This window comes from Alosa pseudoharengus, unplaced genomic scaffold (genome assembly GCF_046254945.1).
Source record: "Alosa pseudoharengus isolate Yale_2024_CS ecotype anadromous, Long Island Sound unplaced genomic scaffold, YU_APseudo_1.1 YU_APseudo_1.1_scf_10, whole genome shotgun sequence".
NCBI classification, from domain to species: Eukaryota; Metazoa; Chordata; class Actinopteri; order Clupeiformes; family Clupeidae; genus Alosa; species Alosa pseudoharengus.
In genome coordinates this window covers 28,663,449-28,683,458 of record NW_027468565.1, presented here as the reverse complement: position 1 = coordinate 28,683,458, position 20,010 = coordinate 28,663,449, and the positions used below count along the sequence as shown (strand labels likewise).

Genomic DNA, 20,010 nt, shown 5'->3' with positions numbered 1-20,010 from the left:
CAGGTCTCCTCCTAACCTGATGAGGGCAGCAGCTCTGAGCTGTGGGCAGACATGTACATTTTCATTCACAGCATTTGTGTAAGTCAACTCACTCAGCGTTCCCTCAAGGCTCAGTGCAATGTAGTTACATGTTAACAAATGGATGAAGGCCTGAAGGTTAAACTTCAATTAAATTAAATCAAACTCCTCTTGTGGGGTAAATGAGATATATTTGGCCACCTAGGTATGCAAAATATTTGTAATCTCAGCTTTTCTGCAGAGCTATTTTGCATGAATGCTGATGTGGTGGAGGACTCTGACATCAAACACAACCTGACTAGTGCCATTCCGATTCACTCATATGGTACAAACCATAATGATCAACAACTTGTTCATGGTGTGGTCAGTTTTTCCTCCAAACGTCGGTGCATAAAAATAGCAAAAAAAAAGTGAAAAAAAGAGGGAAATCTATTTGACCTCGGGGATCATTTCTGACAGCCTGTTGCTACAAGGGTGTTGCTACATTCTGGCTGGTCAGGAAAACTTGATAATCCCGGGGTGTTGGGCTAGCGAAGGTTTCAATGAAATTCAATACGCGTACAAAAAGAGCAAAGTCAGGTGTTGTGGACTGTCCATATGAACTGCTGTTTATAAAGGCAAGGAAATGGACATGAAGAGCTAATATGGAAATGTGATATTGATGATATAAAGGGTACAGTGCGGGCAAAGCACACACACACACACACACACACACACACACACACACACACAGAGGCAACGTTTAGACGCAGGTTAAAAGGAGAAAAAGCTTTTCTCAGAAACTGAAGCATGACATACAGGAAAGAGGCAGCAGTCATGTTATCAGACTCCCTTACTCAAAACCTACAGAGAGGACAGTGGGAGAGTGAGCATACTTGTGTGTGCGTTTGTATGTGTGTGTGCGTGTGTGTGTGTGTGGTGTGTACACGCATGTGCATTCCTGTGTGTGTGTGTGTGTGTGTGTGTGTGTGTGTGTGTGTGTGTGTGTGCGTGTGTGTAGCAGCTGACTCATTCCGTCAGCATGCAGAGCAATGCCTCTGGGCTGCTTCTGGGTTAGCTGTGGATTACCTGCACACACACACACACACACATTCACACACGCACGCACACACACATTCACACACGCACGCACACACACATCCATGCACGCACACACATTCACGCACGCACACACGCACATGCACACACACGCACGCACACATGCACGAACGCACGCACGCGCACACACACACACACACACAGCACAGCAGCCCTCTCTCACTAACTCTCCCTCTATCTCCCTCCTTCACTCCCTCTCTCCATACTTCCCTCCACACTCACTCATTCTCTCTCTCTTTCACTCTCTCACTCCAGAAGGAAAAAGCCGGCCAGTCCCTCAGGAACAGCAGAACCAGATTTAACCATGCATCAAACATGCAGCACAGCACAGAAGGGGAGAGGGAGAGAGGGAGAGAGAGAGAGAGAGAAAGAGAGAGAGAGAGAGAGAGAGAGAGAGAGAGGGAGGAAGGAAAAGAGCGAGAAATCCTTATCCCGGCAGCCTCATTCATCTGAGATGATGCAGATTAACTCGTGCTCCAGATTTGACATAATTTCACATAACACTGCAAACACACAGCAAAGCCTGTGCCAACATTAGCATGTGAAAGGAAACATGCTTTTATTGAAGCGCAGTGCGAGGTGGGAGCTGACAAAAGGTGAAACATCTGTTTAGAAGAGGGCTGATTGAGTGTATTTTTGGACTCACTTGGGGCCAAGAGCATTGGGGTGGTGGGGGTGAGTTGTGTACGGCTTCTGGCTCGACTCGTGCCGCACTCGTCTAAACCATTTGCTGTGGTCTCTGGTCGCTGCAATAGCGCTGCTTGTGAGGAGGACCCATGAGAGGACCCAGTGGCTGGGGGTGGCTGGTCGAGCGAGAGAGAGAGCGAGCGAGCCGGCATATTCATGTGAGGCTGTCGAGCCCCTTGTACGAATTCTGTTTCAACTACAGAGCAGAACAAGCAGAGCACTACAGAGCCTGTCCCCCCTCTCTGTTTTACTTACTCTCTTTCTCCCTCACATTCTCTATCCCTCTTTCTTTCTGTCTGTTTCACTTACTCTGCCTCTCCCATCCTCTCCCTCCCTCCCTCTGTATCTGTCCATGGAGGAGAGAGAGAGAGACAGAGGGAGAGAGAGAGAGAGAGAGAGACAGAGGGAGAGAGAGAGAGAGAGAGAGAGGGAGAGAGAGAAAGTGAGAGAAAGTGAAAAGGAGAGACAGAAGGAGAGAGAGAGAGAGAGAGAGAGAGAGCCCCCGCAAGGAGGCCTTACATAAACGGGCCACGGCGTCAACCGCCTCAATCTCTCTGGCATTTGCCAACGTGATGAGAGGAGAACATCACAGACCCTGCAAAGAACATGTCGAGCAGAACCAGAACGCTCTTTCTGATATACACTCTCTTGCTCTCTTTCTGTTTCTTATATAGATTATCTTCTCTCTCACTCACACACACACACACACACACACACACACACACACACACACACACACACACACACACACACACACACACACACACAGACACACACACAGACACACACACACACACACACACACACACACACACACACACACACACACTCCAGCCAAAAAGCACTGGCACCTCATCCACATCTTCATCTCCATTTGCATTTCTTCCTCTCTGCCTGTGCGCTCTCCTCTCTCCTGCGTTCTGACTGGACCAGAGGTGGACCGGGCTCATGTACAGTGGGGGCTGGGTAAGGAAGCTGAGGAGTAGCACTTCCATACTGTAATGAGTTCTCCCTTTTTCCCACACAGCTGCTACATACACACACAGACAGACACACACAGAATCACACATATACAGTACACACACATGCACACACACACAAACGCACACACACACAAACCAAACACACACACACACACACACACACACACACACACAATCACACATATACATACACATGCACACACACACAAACGCACACACACAAACCAAACAAACACACACACACACACACACAAACCAAACAAACACACACACACACACACACACACACACACACAAACACACTGAGCACACAGGGAGTCATTTGACTGCTGTGTGTGACCCTGCAGGGGTGGTGGGCTGAGCGTTTCTGATGGCTCAGTGAGAATGCTCCTCTTCCCCACACTACACTTGGAGGCAGAACAATGAATCTTTAACCAGAACAGCTTAGAGGGGGCCAATGACGTCTGTGCGCAGACCTGCCGGAGAGCACTGCTACACAGATAACCTACTTCATGAACACCCTGTCGGGTAGAGGCAGCACATGATTGGAAATGTGCACTTGAAAATGTTTCACCACCACCAGGGCGTGCATAAATAACAACATTTGGAAAAGATTTAACAGGGCCTACTTTTAAGATAATCTGTTAAAAAAGATCAACTGTGGAAAGTGCAAACTGGCAGCATATGAAGGCAGCAGTATGGGGGAATGCTTAATGACCATCACCATAAAATGACTTTGGGTTCACAGTGGCCCTTGCATAAATGCCATAATGGTTCTGATCACTGCCACTGGGCATTTTCTCTGTCTGCTCTCTAATAATGGTCGTGGCCTACTTTAACTGCGCTCGCAAATGAACTATATTTCAGAGTGAGGCGCACCGTAGAGGGACAATCTATAAAATCCATTGCTTATTGACCCACACATGCTCAGTGCATGGGTGCAGACACACATAGGCATGGCTGTACACACACACACACACACACACTCACGCACACGCACACGCACACACACACACACTCACGCACACACACACACAGAAACCAACACATAACAGTATATTTCACTGCTCACAAACACAAAGACAAAAAACACACAGACAAAAAAACCCAACCCGTGCTGTAACAGACCCTAACATTCTCTGCTTTCACTGCATTCGCACACTGTCCACTCACCTTCTACGAGAAGGTGGAACCATCAACCCCTCTCATGGGCATGGCCTTTCACATGATACGCTCTCGCTGTGAGGGCCACGCATGCACTAACTGACACCAGGCAGCCGCCCCGACTGATGCCCTCCCACAGCTATGTTGCCGACTCCTCACGGACGCCTGCTGCTATATCTGATCCCTGGGGAGTGGCAGGCCAGATAGGTGGGGAGAGTAGAGGCACTGACATGCCCAAGGGGGTTGGGAGGGAGAGAGAGGACCTAACGAGGGAATGGAGGCACTTGTGTTAGAGTGGTGGTGGTGGTGGTGTTGTGTTGGTGGTGGAGGTTGTGGTGGTGGTGATTGTGCTGGTGGTGTGGTAGAGTGGTGTGGAAGTGGTGGTGGTGGTGGTGTGGAAGAGTAGTGGTGGTGGTGGTGTGGTAGAGTGGTGTGGAAGAGTAGTGGTGGTGGTGGTGGTGGTGATTGTGGTGGTGGTGTGGAAGTGGTGGTGGTGTGGAAGAGTGGTGGGGGTGGTGGTGATTGTGGTGGTGGTGTGGAAGTGGTGGTGGTGGTGGTGGTGTGGAAGAGTGGTGGTGTGGAAGAGTGGTGGTGGTGTGGAAGAGTGGTGGTGTGGAAGAGTGGTGGTGGTGTGGAAGAGTGGTGGTGGTGGAGATTGTGGTGGTGGTGTCGAAGAGTGGTGGTGGTGATAGTGGTGGTGGAGGTGGTGGTAGTGGTGGCAATTGTGATGGTGGTGGGCTTGACGGTGTTGATGGCATGGAGGCAGCTCCATACTCTGACTCGATGTGACAGCGGATATGCTGCTGACCTGATGATCCTCCACAGGGAGCACTCTCAGAACATTCTGGAAGCTTATGGGGGGGCACAGCGGGGGGTGTTTTTTCTGAGCCACGACTGCTATTTGTCAAAACCGCACCGAGTGATGTTGGCCGATGTTCACTGTAGCAGCTCAAAAGGTGCCACTGCCAGGTATTGCGTGTCAGCTCGAATCAAAACAAGAGTGTACCCTTACAACCTTAACAACAAAAGTAGGGGACATAAATGTGGCCGATGAAAGGGCATGCGTTGGGGAACAGGGTCTATGGAATGGACATCTCAAAACTCCGTCAAGGTTCTACAAGTCTCTTCTATGCAAACAGCCCTCAACACAACAGTGCGAGAGACAAAATACAAACATACAGCCAATGGAGAGAGACACCAAGGAGGATTACTGGCAAGCAAGCATGCCAATTAAGCATATGCCAACAGCGTGTGTGTGTCTGTGTGTGTGTGTGTGGCGGTTAGACTCAAGTTCTCAATAACAAACAACCTGGCCTCTAAAACACTGGCATTTGAGGAACTCAGCTCCAGACACACAGCCTAGGTTTGGGCGTACAAGTGGGGCTTGCACCAGAACTTCAGCCATACCAGTGACCAAAACATCATGGCTAACAAGCTGAGGCTGAGAGCAAAGCTCAAAAGCTGCATCCTGATCTTGCTCTAATACTCCAGGGTTATGCACAAATTATTAGGCAACTATTAGTTACCTCCCAGTTTGGAGGTCATATATGGACTTTCTGTTCCACTCTCCTCAATCAGCGGCTTAATCAACTAGACAGGACACCCACTCTCCAGACAGGGGAGCAGACAGGGACGTAGACCAGGGGAGAGGCTAACGATCATTATGCACATTTTACCCCAAAAAACATGAAATGGGCCCGAAACTGTTAGCATTAGCGCTAGCATCTGTCACCATCCCCAAATCCACACAGACAGCCTGTATGTCCTTTGGCCACCATCGATCGTTAAGTAGACCACCCCGTGCCCTGACCACAGCCAACCACCCCACCTCCCCACAGGCTGAGACTAACCCATCCACCCACCCTCCCTCTCGACTCAGGCGCTCCTCCCTCGACTCACCCGCCCTCCCTCCCTGGGCCACAAAAATGCAATAAACAAGCCCAGAGCCGCAGCCAAGACCGCTGTACCAGGGCAGCCTTTTTACAGCCCAACCAGGCCTCGTTGTTTATCATAATTATCCCATAAATGTGCTGACACGAATCTGGCTAACTTCATTTTGAAAGATGACCTGACAAATCATTTCTCTGAAGCCTGATGGATATCCCATGGCTATTTTGAGCTAAGTTTGAATGCGTTATGCCGGGCCTAAATGGCAACAATCTTACTAAATCATTATCATCGGCTGGGCAAATGAGCAAGACTACTTCAGGTGACACCTGCGACACAGAGTGGACCTGCAGTGTGCAAGTAGGCGGGCATGCCACGTGAAAGGCCTCTAGGATGGACAAATCATCGAGACAGTGACTGAGGCAAAGACACATCGGAAGCTGTGAGCTGACAAGCTGGAGGATCCCCTGGACGACACGGGCAGTGTGATGTATCATCACTGGGGGGCGCACCGAGGGGGCGCTCTCGGAGGGAGGGTGGCATTGCGTCCAGAGAGCCACAGGGGACAATAGTCGCCACTGTTGTCCACAAAGAGCCGACTATATGCAGAAGAGAAGGCAACTTCTGGCAGACGTCATCTCACTGTCTCAAAGCCAAGAAGTCTCACGCATCTCTCCCACTCGCAGAACAGAAAGTTCCATCGTTTGTCAGTCTTCAGGGTGACCACTGCAATGAGGGCCTTTAATGAATACAACTTTCATATTCAACATTAGAATCTCATTTGGCCTGGGGTATTCATATTCTGGGGTATTGATGTTCTGCAGCAGTAAAAAGGTCTCCATTCATGTGGGATTTATGCAGAATGAAAACAGAATGGTCAGACATGTCATCTAGTCAGGCCTGTGTGTAAGACCTGAGGAACTCAACTCTGGTTTAAAGCTTTGCATTTGTGCTGGAGAATAGAGGAGGGCTGGGGACTCTGCACTTGGAGGTTGGAGAGGACCCTCTGCCTGATCCAAATCTGTTAGGGTACAAGGCCTGGAGCCAAGATAAGAGTTGGGCCAGGTGCCTAAGCGCACTTAAACATGGCCCTCTGCAAATACCCCTCAACCCCCCCCCACCATTACCCCCTCCTCCCATCACATCCAGGCTCAGCTGACTGTCAACGCTGCGGCTTTTCCTGGCTTTTCCCAGCATATCCCTTCACAACAGGCACAAGAGGGGCTGTACCCTTCCAGCCTGGGTTACTTGTGTTTAACCAAAAGATACAGAGAGGCAAGAGAGAGAACGAGAAGGAGAGAGAACGAGAGAGAGAGAGAGAGAACGAGAGAGAGAGAGAGAGAGAGAAAGAGAGAACGAGAGAACGAGAGAGTCGGGTGTCCTGCTCCACAGACGTTTTAGTCAGTGAGGACTTGTCTTTCTTTCCCGGCGCCATGATGCAGGCGCTCCAGAGCGGCGAGGCTCCATGCAAATGTGTACAGTTCCACCCACCACGCTTGATGACTCACGAGATGGCATTAGCTAGCCCACGCTCCGCGGCCCCTGTGGTCTCAAGACAGCCCGCAGCGCAATCTGCTGAGCAACTGCACTCATCCAGCGAGACCAGAGCGCGGCCGGGGAGCTCTGTGGAGAGGCCTACCTCCAATATTGATTTAGGAAGGGAAATGAGAGCCCAGATAATGATTTTTCCCTCCTTTCTCCTGGAGATTCGTGACATAATCTTGGGTACATTTCATCTGAGAGAGTCATTTCTGTTCTCTTTTCTTCAATCAATGCTTAATGCCGTAAATTCCAATAAACACCGGAGCATTTGACCAATTTAGCAATTTTACAATTTTACCACCATGATTCCAAGAAGTGAAACATTGCAGTCAACCCTGAGGCCTTTGAGGGGAAAAACAAAGCCAATCTTTTAAGGCAACACCACCACCAATTATGAAAATTAAATCACCTTGTAAAGCAAAGTGAATTTTACTTGCTGGTCTTTAAGCGTTAGACTCGCAGAAACATTGCTCTGCGTATGCAAACAAGAGGGCAACAATAAGACAGAGCTCAGAGGAGTTATGTGGCTCTGAGTGGCAGCAGGCTCCGGCTTCTAGCTCTGCTGCTCACAGAGATGCAGAGTCATCGATCTGGAACCAGGCAGCTTCTCAGGGCAGTCACGTCATAGAACGAGAGCAGGAGAGAGAGAGAGAGAGAGAGAGAGAGAGAGAGAGAGAGAGAGGAAGAGGCAGAGAGAGAGGGAGGGAGAGACAGATGGGGGAGAGAGAGAGACAAAGAAGGAAGAGTGAGAAAGAAAGACAGACAGAAAGAAGGAAGGGAGGAAAGGAGAGGGGGAAAAGGGAGGAGGAAAGAAACTGAGAGATAAATATATGGGTAGGAGATGGAGAGACAGAGAGAGAGAGATGGAAAACAAGAGAGAGGAGGAAGAGGAGAGAGGAGAGAGGAGAGAGGAAAGCGAGCGTGGGGCAGCAGAGCTGCCACACACAGTGAGCCACATCATCCTTGCTCCACAGCACACTGTTGTCGACGGGCCTTCCTTCCCCATGACAGCCCTTACGCTGACGTGATGCTAATAGCTCGTAGCTGCTCTCCCCACCATGCTATTCTTATCAGCTACGCACCAACTCCACAAACACCAACAACACACACACACACACACACTGCCCCAAGACAGCCCTTACGCTGACACGCTGACGTGATGCTAACAGCTCATAGCTGCTATCCCTTGGATGCTATTCTTATCAGCTACGCACCAACTCCACAAACACCAACAACACAAGAATGGGTGTCTGTGCAGGGATGTGTGTGTGAACGTATGTGTGACGTGCATTGGTGCTGAACCCTATTCGATCGCTGTCAGATGATATACGTCATAGCCACAGCTGTGCTGTTAGGCATACATGCATTAGAACAGTCAGGCAAGCAGAGATGTTGTGTGTGTGCATGTGTGTTAGTCTGTGCGTGTGTGCGTGTGTGTGTGTGTGTGTGTGTGTATCTGCTGTGTGATCCACACCATATAGCATCAGCATGGGTATTCATTATTAATTTCTGTTAGCTGCAGAACAGTACAAACTGAAGAGAAATAGCCATGAGAACAGTGGAGCTGTTTTAATTTACCTGAATATCCAATAGTATCTGAAGTCTTAATTGGATGAGTGCCATTGATGCTGGTCACTCATAAGAACTTTCTGGGGCGACCACCAATGCTTTCTGGCATTTCTACCATATGCTCTCTCTTGTGGGCAGTGAAATAACCATCGATGAAATCTGGGACAGAACATGTGCACCCAGTGACACACACACACACACACAAACACACACACACACACACTGATTACTGCACACACACACACAAACACACGCACACAAGAACACCGATAACTGCACGCACATACATACACACATACACACCCCCACACACACCGAGGAGACTATTTTAGAGGCCGCTTCAGGTTTCATCCCCCTTAACAACCCCCCCCCCCCCCAACCCCACTGGCCTCCCAGTAAGCTCACGTGGCCTCCCCTGTGAATGTTATCATGGCATGTTTAATGGCCGCATCTAATAAACATCAAAGCTGAGCATCACCGAATCAGAAGGTGGTTGGCGAATGATACATTCTATCATCACACGGCATAGGGAGAAAAAGAAAAAGAGAGGGAGAGAAAGAAATAGAGGGAGAGAGAGGGAGGGAGGACGAGAGAGAGAGAGAGGGGTGGAAGCAAAGCGAGAGTGAGAATGAGAGAGAGAGGGAGAATGAGAGAGAGAGAGAGAGAGAGAGAGAGAGAGAAAGAGAGAGAGAGAGAGCTTGAGTAACTATGACGACCTACTTCCCATTCACCCCCCAAATCCCTGCATCCCGCTCAGGGAAACAATCTGGTTAAAAAAAGCTGGGCCATTCCGCAGATGGGGTAGGGGAAATGGTGATGGTGGTGGCTGGGCACTGGGGGGGGGGGGGGGGGTGATGACAACGTGGTTTTCCGCTCCACACAGAGATGCTCAGCTGATACAGGGGGATCAGTCCCCCCTACTTTAACCATCAACGCTGCAGGCTTGATTAACAAGACCTCTGCTACCGTGTCTAGGGCCACTCTCCTATGGCTGCGTGTTTGGTTAAGCACGTTGGATGGGTGGTGGGTGGGGGGGGGGCAAATGCTTTAACTGTCACAGGGGGCATTCTGACAGCATTGCAATGTGACCTCCCCCCACCGCCCCACACACATGAGCGCTTAACGTAGCTGCTGTTGCTATACAGATGGAAGACAAGGGCAGAAGGGGCCAGTTAATTCATTCATGCAGCGGGTGAAAGCTGGCCACCACCAGCATATGGAGGCAAACTAGCCACTGTTGCTTCAGGGAGGGAGTCAGTCAGAGGGGAAACTTGGCCGGACTAATTTAGCATCTACTGACTCAAACAGCGCCTCACTTAAGGAGACCAAACCAGATAGTGACACATTCCCAAACTGCCTGACGTTGTAAGAGCAAAGGCTTTCTCTTTTACAGACCTAGCACCTGTGACAGGCATTCCTAACAGCGCATGCTTGCACCAAAATATGACCACTGACTGAGAAAACAGCATGAAACCAAAACCATTTCAGCCTGAGCATTACATGCGGGCAGCCGTGGTCTACAGGTTAGTGCTTCGGACTTGTAACCGGAGGGTTGATGCAGCCGCTGTTGATGCAGGCAGCTCACTGCGCGGATTCACGGATTGGGATAAATGCAGAGACCAAATTTCCCTCACGGGATCAAAAGAGTATATATACTACTTACTTATACATGCACTCAATGCACAGGACTGACACCATTTATTGAAAAGATGACAAAGCCTGGTATCAGATCATTAGTAGACCCACCATTCTGATCCTACACCTACAGTTAAAGACAGAATTAGGCTTGATGGGTCCCCCCCTTAAAAGCTGACACTCTGCTGTTAAATAAGAGTATTTCTGTGCCCCCATCACCTCAGTGCTAGCTCTAGGGGGTTCAGGCTCTTGACAATGCACTGGGATTTCCAATTGAATTGCTTAATAAATGAAATTGAATTGAACTGAATGGTCCACTTCATCATATACACACACTCTCTATTGAAACCTATATGATTTCGTACTGCATTAAAAGCCTTAATACTGATGTGCTCAGGATGATTCCCTCACTAGTCCCGGCTTCCAGATGCCCCAAATATGAGTTGTTTTGTTTTGATCCGCTGATCCAGTAGGGATATCATGGACTGGCTCTGAATGAAAGGATGAAAGAGAGGTTTTGGTGTGTGTGTGTGTGTGGGGGGGGGGTGTTGTCATGTGACTGTGTGCTCGTTGGGCTAATCTGCTTAGTTTCCTCTCCATTCTCTCTGATGAAAAAGCGACACAGAGGCTCAAAAAGCTTTCTCCAGCACGCTAATGAATCACCCAGACAAAAAAAAAAAAAAAAGCTCTTAATGAAGCGACACCATGCTACATCACTCGAGCCATCTTCCGCGGAACATCGTATTGAGGCTCAGGCATGGTGGTGCCATGGCTAGCTGGTGATGCAGGTACTTGTTAGTCTACCATAACACTACCTCCCCTTTCCTGCCCTCCCCTTCCCTCCTCCATACCCCTCGCTGGGCCTCCAAGCAGACACTTTATTGGGGATATCAGGCCGTTTCTGCGCAGTGATCAGGCTTATCTCTTCACCACCACAGAAACAAACAAGACCATTGTGCTGGGAGAAATGTTGTGGTGGATGGAGTGTGAGTGGGGCAGGGAGAAAGAGAGAAAGAGAGAGAGAAAAAAGAGAGAGTTAGAGAACGAGAAAGAGAGAGCAAAAGAGAGAGAGAGAGAGAGAAATAGAGAGAGAGAGAGAGAGAAAGAGAGAGAGAGAGAGAAAGAGAGAGATAGGATATCCGCAGGGAGGGAGCCAGCTGGGAAACACTGCGAGCCAAGGGAACAGGCCGACAAAAGCAAGCCGCCTGCAAAATGCACGGAGACCTCCGAGATTAGAAAATGGGGGGGCAGAGAGAGAGAGAGAGAAAGAGAGAGAGGGTGAGAGAGAGGGAGAGGGAGGGAGGAAGAGGGGCAGAGAGAGAGAGAAGGACAGAGATGAAGAGGGAGTGGGTGAGAGAGAGAGAAATAAAGTGAGACAGAGAGAGGGTGAGAGAGGGTAAGATAGAGAGAAAGCGAGAAAGAGAGAGAGAGAGGGAGGGAGAGGAACAGAGAAAGAGAAAGAGAGAGCGAGAGAGGGAGGAAGGGAAAGGGTGAAAGGATGAGGAAAAAAGAACAGGAAAGAGTGGACAAGGAAAGGAAGAGACGAAGCAGCTCAACACGGATTTGAGAGGTCGTTAAAACAAACCCACGGCCTCTTCTGTTTGGCCGCTTCAGAAGATCACTGGAGGAGGAGATGAACAGAGTGTGTAAGGAAAGAGGGAGAGAGAGAGATACACAGAGAAAAGAAAAAGAGGAAGAGAGGTAGAGAGAGAGAAACTGGAAGATATACAAGATGTCACTGTTGATACACTGGCCTAAAAATGCTGAAGCTCATCCACTTAGAAAGCCATTACTAGTTTAACACTTGAGTCGGAACTGAAGCACTAGATGAAAAGGGTGTTGCTGTTGACCTAAATGCTGAAGAGATTTCCACAATGTTGTTTTTTCCAACTCAAAGAGTTTTATATGTAAACCTCTCAGCAAAAGACCTCTCCTTAAAAAACAGCCACAGAACCACAGAACATACACGTTCATGGCTTCCTGATTAGCAAGAGTGACTGATGTTTTTTAATAGTGTATCAATGGATTCAGTTGTGCAGGGCTCACTGTGGTTTCCCCATCTTGGTTATGCTCTCCTCCATTCTCATGTATGAGAATGCCATAGCAAATGAGACCAAATGCTACCAATGCTATCTTCAAGCTTTAACTGTTCACTTGCATGGTGCTCTCAAACCACAAGCACCACATCTCTGCTAGTGTAATTAACCGTGTATTACCCAAAATAAAACAATGTCAACACACACCTAACCTACCTGATGGAAGAAGTTCATACCAGTAACTTAAAACACACACACACACACACACACACACACACACACACACAAACAAACAATAGCATTGCAGGAAGGAAAGTAATACATGTCAGGCAGGCAAGCCTTTGTAGTTGGTGACTTCAGAAATACCATTAGGGCTCCTAAAAGGTGAGGAATGTGTTAAGTCTTTGCTGGGTGTGCGTTGGTAGGTGTGTGTGTGTGTGTGTGTGTGTGTGTGTGTGTGTGTGTGTGTGTGTGTGTGTTTCGGGATAACTCACCCTGAGAGCCTCGATGACCAGGTCCCGCGCTTCCAACTCCCCCTCCATGATACTCAGCAGTGTGAGGAGCTCCGGCTTGCTGAGGTTATCCACATTCAACTCACATTTCTGCCCACACACAAACACACACACACACACACACAGAGAGAGAGAGAGAGAGAGAGAGAGAGAGAGAGAGAGAGAGAGAGAGAGAGAGAGAGAGAGGGAAAAGTGAGGACACAAGGTGTTGCAAGCCCATCATTCAGATACTTGGCACAGGATGTGCAGCCTGCGCAAGGTCAGAGAGTCATGGTGGTTGCATGGTCCGACAGGACGCCGGCTGCAGCGGGTGACCTCCCTATCAGCACCTGCTTGACATTCTCCATACTCCATATGTAAGGGACATAGACAGCACTTCTTCCATATGTACAGTAAGGGCAATAGACAGCACTTCTGCTATAACATGCTCTAACAACAGAAATATGATAGTACTACTCCATGATAACCATGGCTGAGCAATGACAATAGTCTCCTATGCCATACTGAAACTGCAGTACTAAACTAGAAATATATAAGAAAGTAGCCTAACAGTAATATAGTATAAATCACTTTTAATCATCATTAGATTAACTAACAGCATGTGAGGAAATACTAAAATAGAACCAGCTCATAACATTCTTTGGATACTCTTTTTTTTTATGTCCAACACATTGTCAACATCTCCAACCATTACAACTAGCTTTTGTTATCATAGGCCGGGCTCTTTTTAACTACACATATATAATTAGGCAACAAAATCTGGCTACTTCATGCAATACCTGGAGGCCTTTCAGCTCCGTTGCATTTAACCACTTCATTAAACCCTGAAACGGCCACATGCGTGCCAAAGGGAACGGCAGTAATTGCAACCAACTATGCCACTTTCACTGCTACTTAGATCAATTAAAACTTTTGCTCTCCCCATGGTCCCTGGAGTTGCACATTTCTAAAAGCATAATGGCTGTCAACCTGTGCCTCATGAATGTCGGCATCAATAAGGGCTCAGGTATCTTTCTAGAACCCACCTCTTCAAAAGCATGTATTCATCACTTATTAGCCTGCAGTGCAACTGACTTGCAAATTGTGATGGATCTACTCCGAACAGCAATATTAAACAGTGCAGCATTTTCCTCATATGAAGTGCCCTTTATTCTCCCAAATCACATGCAACATCATCTAAATGCATGACATTCTTCTCTCTCTGGCCTAACAGCTGTGAATTGAACATTGCAGCTGTAATGGGGTAAATACTGAGGGCTGTATTTGACAACCAATGGATTCTATGACCTGCACAGCATCAGGTAATATGCATGTCTATTTATGAGCAGATGGTTATGATTTATACATTAGGGTATGGATAGGAGTATGTACACAATGAACAGCACACATATATATCGCTTTTCAAGGCACCCTGAGTGCTTCACATTGAAGGTGGGGACCTCACTAAACACCACCAATGTGTAGCACCTACCTGGGTGATGCACAGCAGCCATTATGCGCCAGAACGCTCACCACAATGAATGAATGAATGAGCCAATTACACTGGGGGATGATTAGGGGGCCAGATTGGGAATTTAGCCAGGACACCGGGAAATCCCCTACTCTTCGCAATAATTGCCATGGGATCTTTAATGACCACAGTGAGTCAGGACCTCGGTTTAACGTCTCAACTGTAGGAACGGCTTCTCCTGCAGCACAGTGGGAGTTGGGGGCAGCCGTGGCCTACTGGTTAGCGCTTCGGACTTGTAATCGGAGGGTTGCCGGTTCGAACCCCGATCAGTAGGCACAGCTGAAGTGCCCTTGAGCAAGGCACCTAACCCCTCACTGCTCCCCGAGCGGCGCTGTTGTTGCAGGCAGCTCACTGCGCTGGGATTAGTGTGTGTTCACTGTATGCTGAGTGTGTTTCACTAATTCACGGATTGGGATAAATGCAGAGACCAAATTTCCCTCACAGGATCAAAAGAGTATACTCATACAGTGTCACTGCACTGGGGCATTGGGATCAATGTTTTGGGAAGAGTGGCACCTACTAACAGCACTTCCAGCAGCAACCTAGTTTTCCAAGGAGGTCTCTCATCCAAGCACTAACCAAGTCCACACCTGCTTAGCTTCAGTCATTCAGCTGAGACAGGGTATCTATGGATCTGGCTGCTGGCTCAAATCACACATCATGCACTGGCAGGGGCAAGTGGCCAGGGGATTTGAGGTAATGTACAGAGAGGGAAAACCAAGCCCACTAGCAGCTAAGCCCTCCCCTTCCTTCAGACAGATGGGGGGGCGTATTTCTTGAATGGTCTTGACAAGCGCACCGTTCCCTGCTGAGAGGCAACAAAAAAGGGGTCTCTTCCAACAAGAGGGCAAGAACCAGTTTAATTAAAAGCTGTGAGGCCTTTCGGCATACCTCTGGGAAGGCTTCGAAGGAGCTGGCAGGACAAGCCGCCCCTATGAGACAGAGATATATGGGTGCAGCGGAGGGGACGAGGGTTTGCTCCACGGCAGCAGGGGCACCTGTTCGACATGACTCCAAATGTAAACCAGCCTGCCGACCAACCATAAAGCGCCCGAGACTGAGCTGAGTGGCACGGTACTATGAACTATGCCAGCTGAGTCACTGAAATTCAGACCAATTTAGCACCATCTCCGGTGAACATACCCCCCCACCCCCCAACCCTCCCTGGAGACTCCTGCTGTACCTTTCAGAAACCGACTGGCTATATTTAAACTCTCCCACAGCAACAATCAAGGTTGGGGTAGGGGGCACTGAACAGTTATAGCCTAATAATAGCATGAACATGTTACCTGTACTGTGCAACATAGAGGGGGTCCTGATAGCAGGCAGGTTCTAGTGTGTAAAGAGCCAGGTGTGAGTAAACTACATGCCTACTATTGTAAAGGAATTAACAAATAGTAAGATACACATAACCTTTCAATTTAGCTTTTTGTTGTTATTTGGGCCTATATAATATTGCTATGTAAAATGCTTGATCTGACCTGCAGTTTAGTTATTTTGACATTCCTTTTAGACTAAATATGTAGACAACTATTGACTGAAATCGCCTTATGTATAGGCTACAAACATATTTTAACTAGGATGTGAGCTGAGTGGATTCTCTAAAGGCTTCCTGAACAAGAGACATCAAACTCAACTGGAGTTCTTTTTTTAAACTGCGTGGCACCTCAATACAGCAGACTCTCTCTCTCTCTCTCTCTCTCTCTGGTCATAAATGAAACTGTGTCACAGATCCTCAGCCTTCTGCAACTTGATTTCATGTTGACCATTCTGTCGCCTTAACCTAGGTTACATTGATTATAACGTTGTAATGTTTTTTTTTTTCAACTTAAGCTACCATTTTCGAGCACTGAGGGAAACATGAAGAATCAAGGGATTTAAACACAGGCAACTGTGTGGCCTATTTTAACTGAGTGCAAAAAAAGGTCTGACAATATTTTAACAAAAATCACAGCGAAATGTCATCAAATGATTCTCATACAAAATGTAGGGAACATAGGCCTAATCATTTTTAAACGCGCTATCATAGTCTGATTGATCAAAGCGCCACGACTCACTTCTCATTAAGCCACAGCATCGGCTTTATGAAAAACTGCTTTGTGCAGTCAGATCTGCTCGACCAAAAAGATGTATGTGAGGATAAACGTAACAACAGAAATGGCAACCTAGCCAGTGATGTTAAGCAATGTGCGTAGCCTATACTATGTAGCTGGAGGCTACCCAACAATCATCTTGACTTCGCAAATGGCTTTGGATTCAACAAAATAACACCTTATGATGTGCAGCAGCAGCGACGATGAGCGTCGCAGCTTTGTATTGAAAACATGACGTGTAATGTTACAGTCTTTCTTATTATTATTCAGCGTTGGTATAATGCCAGATACACTGCCGATAAATATCCATTATTCTCAAACAATTTCTTACCGCTTCAACACCTCCATGGATTGCGGCTGCCAGTGTTTGTATCGGAGGAGGCTGTTCCCCGCTCGCTCCCTCCGACGCCATCTTCCTACTGTAGCGGTCTGCTGGAGTGAGGGCACCACACACAACATAAAACAACGCATTCGGCACGGCTTTAACTATTACGCTGCTGAATGTAAATCACATAAGGCAGTCCCCTCTACATGAAATAACAGCCGTCAAATAAAAAAACAACCGTTTCTTTTGGTTCCACGCCGATGTTGAGACGCTCGGGTTGTGAGGTTTGCGTTGAAGGCGTGGACCAGAGCCTTCCAGATGCAAATCCCGTGCGTTCCTGTTCCAAACTTGAAAAGGGGGCAAGAGTGACACGAGCATTTGCCAGTAAACGTCGATCCTATTTCTGCTTCGATATAACCGTCGCTTAACCTCTCTAGTGCCACACACATTTGGTCGCCTTTTCCAGTGTGGGCTGTAGTGGACTGGAATGAAGATTTCCCTATTTAAAGACTGTCGTAACCAGTCAGGACAACATTTTAACAATGAAACGTTGTAGGCTACCTTGTGTTATTATGCGCTGTCTCTCCAAGGCTACATTTTATTTCACCCCTCTGCGTCTACTCTACAGTGTTTTCTACGGTGACTGTGTGGCAATAATAAGTCAACAAAACACTATATTTTGCCAAATGATTGATTTGGATTAATTCCCACAAAATGTTTAAGCCTGTGGGCTATGAATTGTGTGTCTGTTTATTGTACGCCTGCAAGTGGGTCCCTGTTATGTTGTTTTTTGTCAATGCCCTGATGGTCACAATGATTTAATAGGCTACATAGCCTAATTTATTTCATTTACCACGCCCAGTGACTTCATAGCTGCCTACCTGTAGGCCTGGATCTGTACCAGTAGCCTACTAGATGAAGCCCTGACTTGGTGTTAGCCTAGGCCTACACATCCGATGTGTGTCTCTTGTGCTAAGGTGAGGTCCTATTCTGGAATCAGGGAGCAAGACCCACTTCATTGACAAATGAAGCCTCGATAATAAGAGGCTTCTAATATGTTCTTATTAATGTGTTGAAATGTCTTTGGGTCTATTAGGTCAAGGGGGAATATTGAGTCATATTTGTTGTATATTAATAGTGCAACCATACATTTGCCTACTCCTGCCAGATGAACCATGGATATTTTTAGAGCAGTGAAGGGAACTACTGTGCACTCGTTTTCCTGACTCTAATTGATGGCTGAACCCATGCCAGTTTTGGTTAATCATGTTTGGAGCAATTTGCCAGCCTCCAGTGTTTGCAGAGTGAATGGACCACCAGTGCAGAGGCAACCGAGAGTACAAGGCTAATAGGAGACCCTCCTCTGATGTGGCACAAATCATATTAGTCTTATATCAGTCCATATGAAGTAGCATGTGAACTGTAATGTAACGCAAGCTGCCCCTCATAATGTCACCAGTCATGTCTATGCAATACACGGAGAGGGGCCACACAATACTGTTTATTCACTAATAACTGTGGCCCTTGCCATAGTGTTCTAAACTTTGCTCATGTGACTTTGTTTTTGCTCATAAATATTGTGCTCACACAGTGCAACTTTCCAACTTGGATAATCCATTATCTTTCAGAACTCAAAAAAATGTATTATCTTTAATCTGGAGTTGATAAGTCTAACAAGCAAAACTTAAAGTTCTCATAAAATTCTCCACTAGCAAAAACGATGGCCTGTAATGTGCAGTGTGTGTGAGGGGGCAGAAAAGTGTGTGTGGACGGAACAGTGTGTGTGGACGGAGCTGTGCTGAATGAGATGGATTTGGGGTCTGCCACTCTGTTCCGTGTCCCCTTCCTCTCGCGTCTCTGCAGGACTTGGCTCAGAGTGACTCGAACCATTGTCATGGCACAGAGGGCTACAGAGGTTTCTGGCAAGAGTGTGGGGACGGTCATCAGAGGCGCCTATGTGCTCTTAAGCGGCGTCTCGCTTCCGTTGACAGAGAGCCCGGATGCTGCGAACTGGCTCCGACTACAGACGAGCGCTCAAAGAGCTAGCAGCAGAGGACTGCTGATGGAGATGGTGAGATCCATTCCCATCTTTTATGGAGAATGGAATTGTAGGAGTTGTAGGCTGATTTTGCACCATTTTGATACGGCTATAGTCTGTGCAGGGTTTTCTGGTTCTAAAGAGGTGAAGCTGAATTGAATTAGTCAAATTCACATGAAAAGATTGTCCACCGGCAAAATTATTAGGGAGTCAAGCCTGGCTTTGCTATCTCTGGATGAAAATCAGTAGCATTTCAGAAGGCGTTGACAGCTCTGGTTATACAGGCCTCATACAGTATTCTCTTAGTTCGGACTTCACTATTCAAAAGCAGGTTTGGGGTCACAACCCTGGCGACACTGGAGACGATCATAGAGATTGAATTGTCCTCTTAAAAAGGATCCTAGACTTAACATTCCAGGGAGATTAGATGCTTCCCAACTTGAGGAGTTTAAAATCAGACCATCTCAATGACACATATAGCCCCGCTCTCATATGACAGGGCTCCGCCACAAACTGCAAGGGAAGGCTTACTGGAACGAGTGTGTAGTGTAGAGAGAACACTCTTGCTGTGTGACAGTCACAATGACCTAGCCATTGACAGAGATGAGAAAATAAGTAAAACAACAGAATAGAAAACCTCTTGAAGATTGCCAGCACATCTCCTAAAATATTTTTCAGACCGTAGCCAGACGTGAAAACTATGATTACAGAACCCAGCGATGGCTCCTACTGACAGTGACATTCATATTGCTAAGTTAACACCAAAATGCTGTTGAGAGCCACAATTGTTCCCACAAGTGGTCTCTCTGTTTTAGAGATTTTTAATAAGTTGTCTTATCTGATCTCAGTCAGAAGGAATGTGGTCGATCCAGTCCAAGGACCCCCCCCCCCCCCCCCCCCCTTAATCTGAGTG

At 47.6% G+C, this 20,010-nt stretch overlaps 1 protein-coding gene across 3 annotated transcripts in view; it reads right to left on the bottom strand.

Annotated features, from left to right (window-relative positions):
* The window catches only part of cttnbp2 (cortactin binding protein 2), a 50,084-nt gene extending 32,760 nt beyond the window's left edge, over nucleotides 1-17,324 (bottom strand). For all 3 annotated transcript variants that reach the window (XM_076269402.1, XM_076269405.1, XM_076269404.1), the window contains exons 1-2: nucleotides 17,066-17,324; nucleotides 13,114-13,221 (exon numbers count right to left, since the gene is read on the bottom strand). In XM_076269402.1, coding sequence (XP_076125517.1) covers nucleotides 13,114-13,221; nucleotides 17,066-17,146 — 189 coding nt within the window. In that variant the 5' untranslated portion in view covers nucleotides 17,147-17,324. The remainder of the gene's footprint in view (nucleotides 1-13,113; nucleotides 13,222-17,065) is intronic.
* Between the last annotated feature and the right edge of the window lie 2,686 nt (nucleotides 17,325-20,010).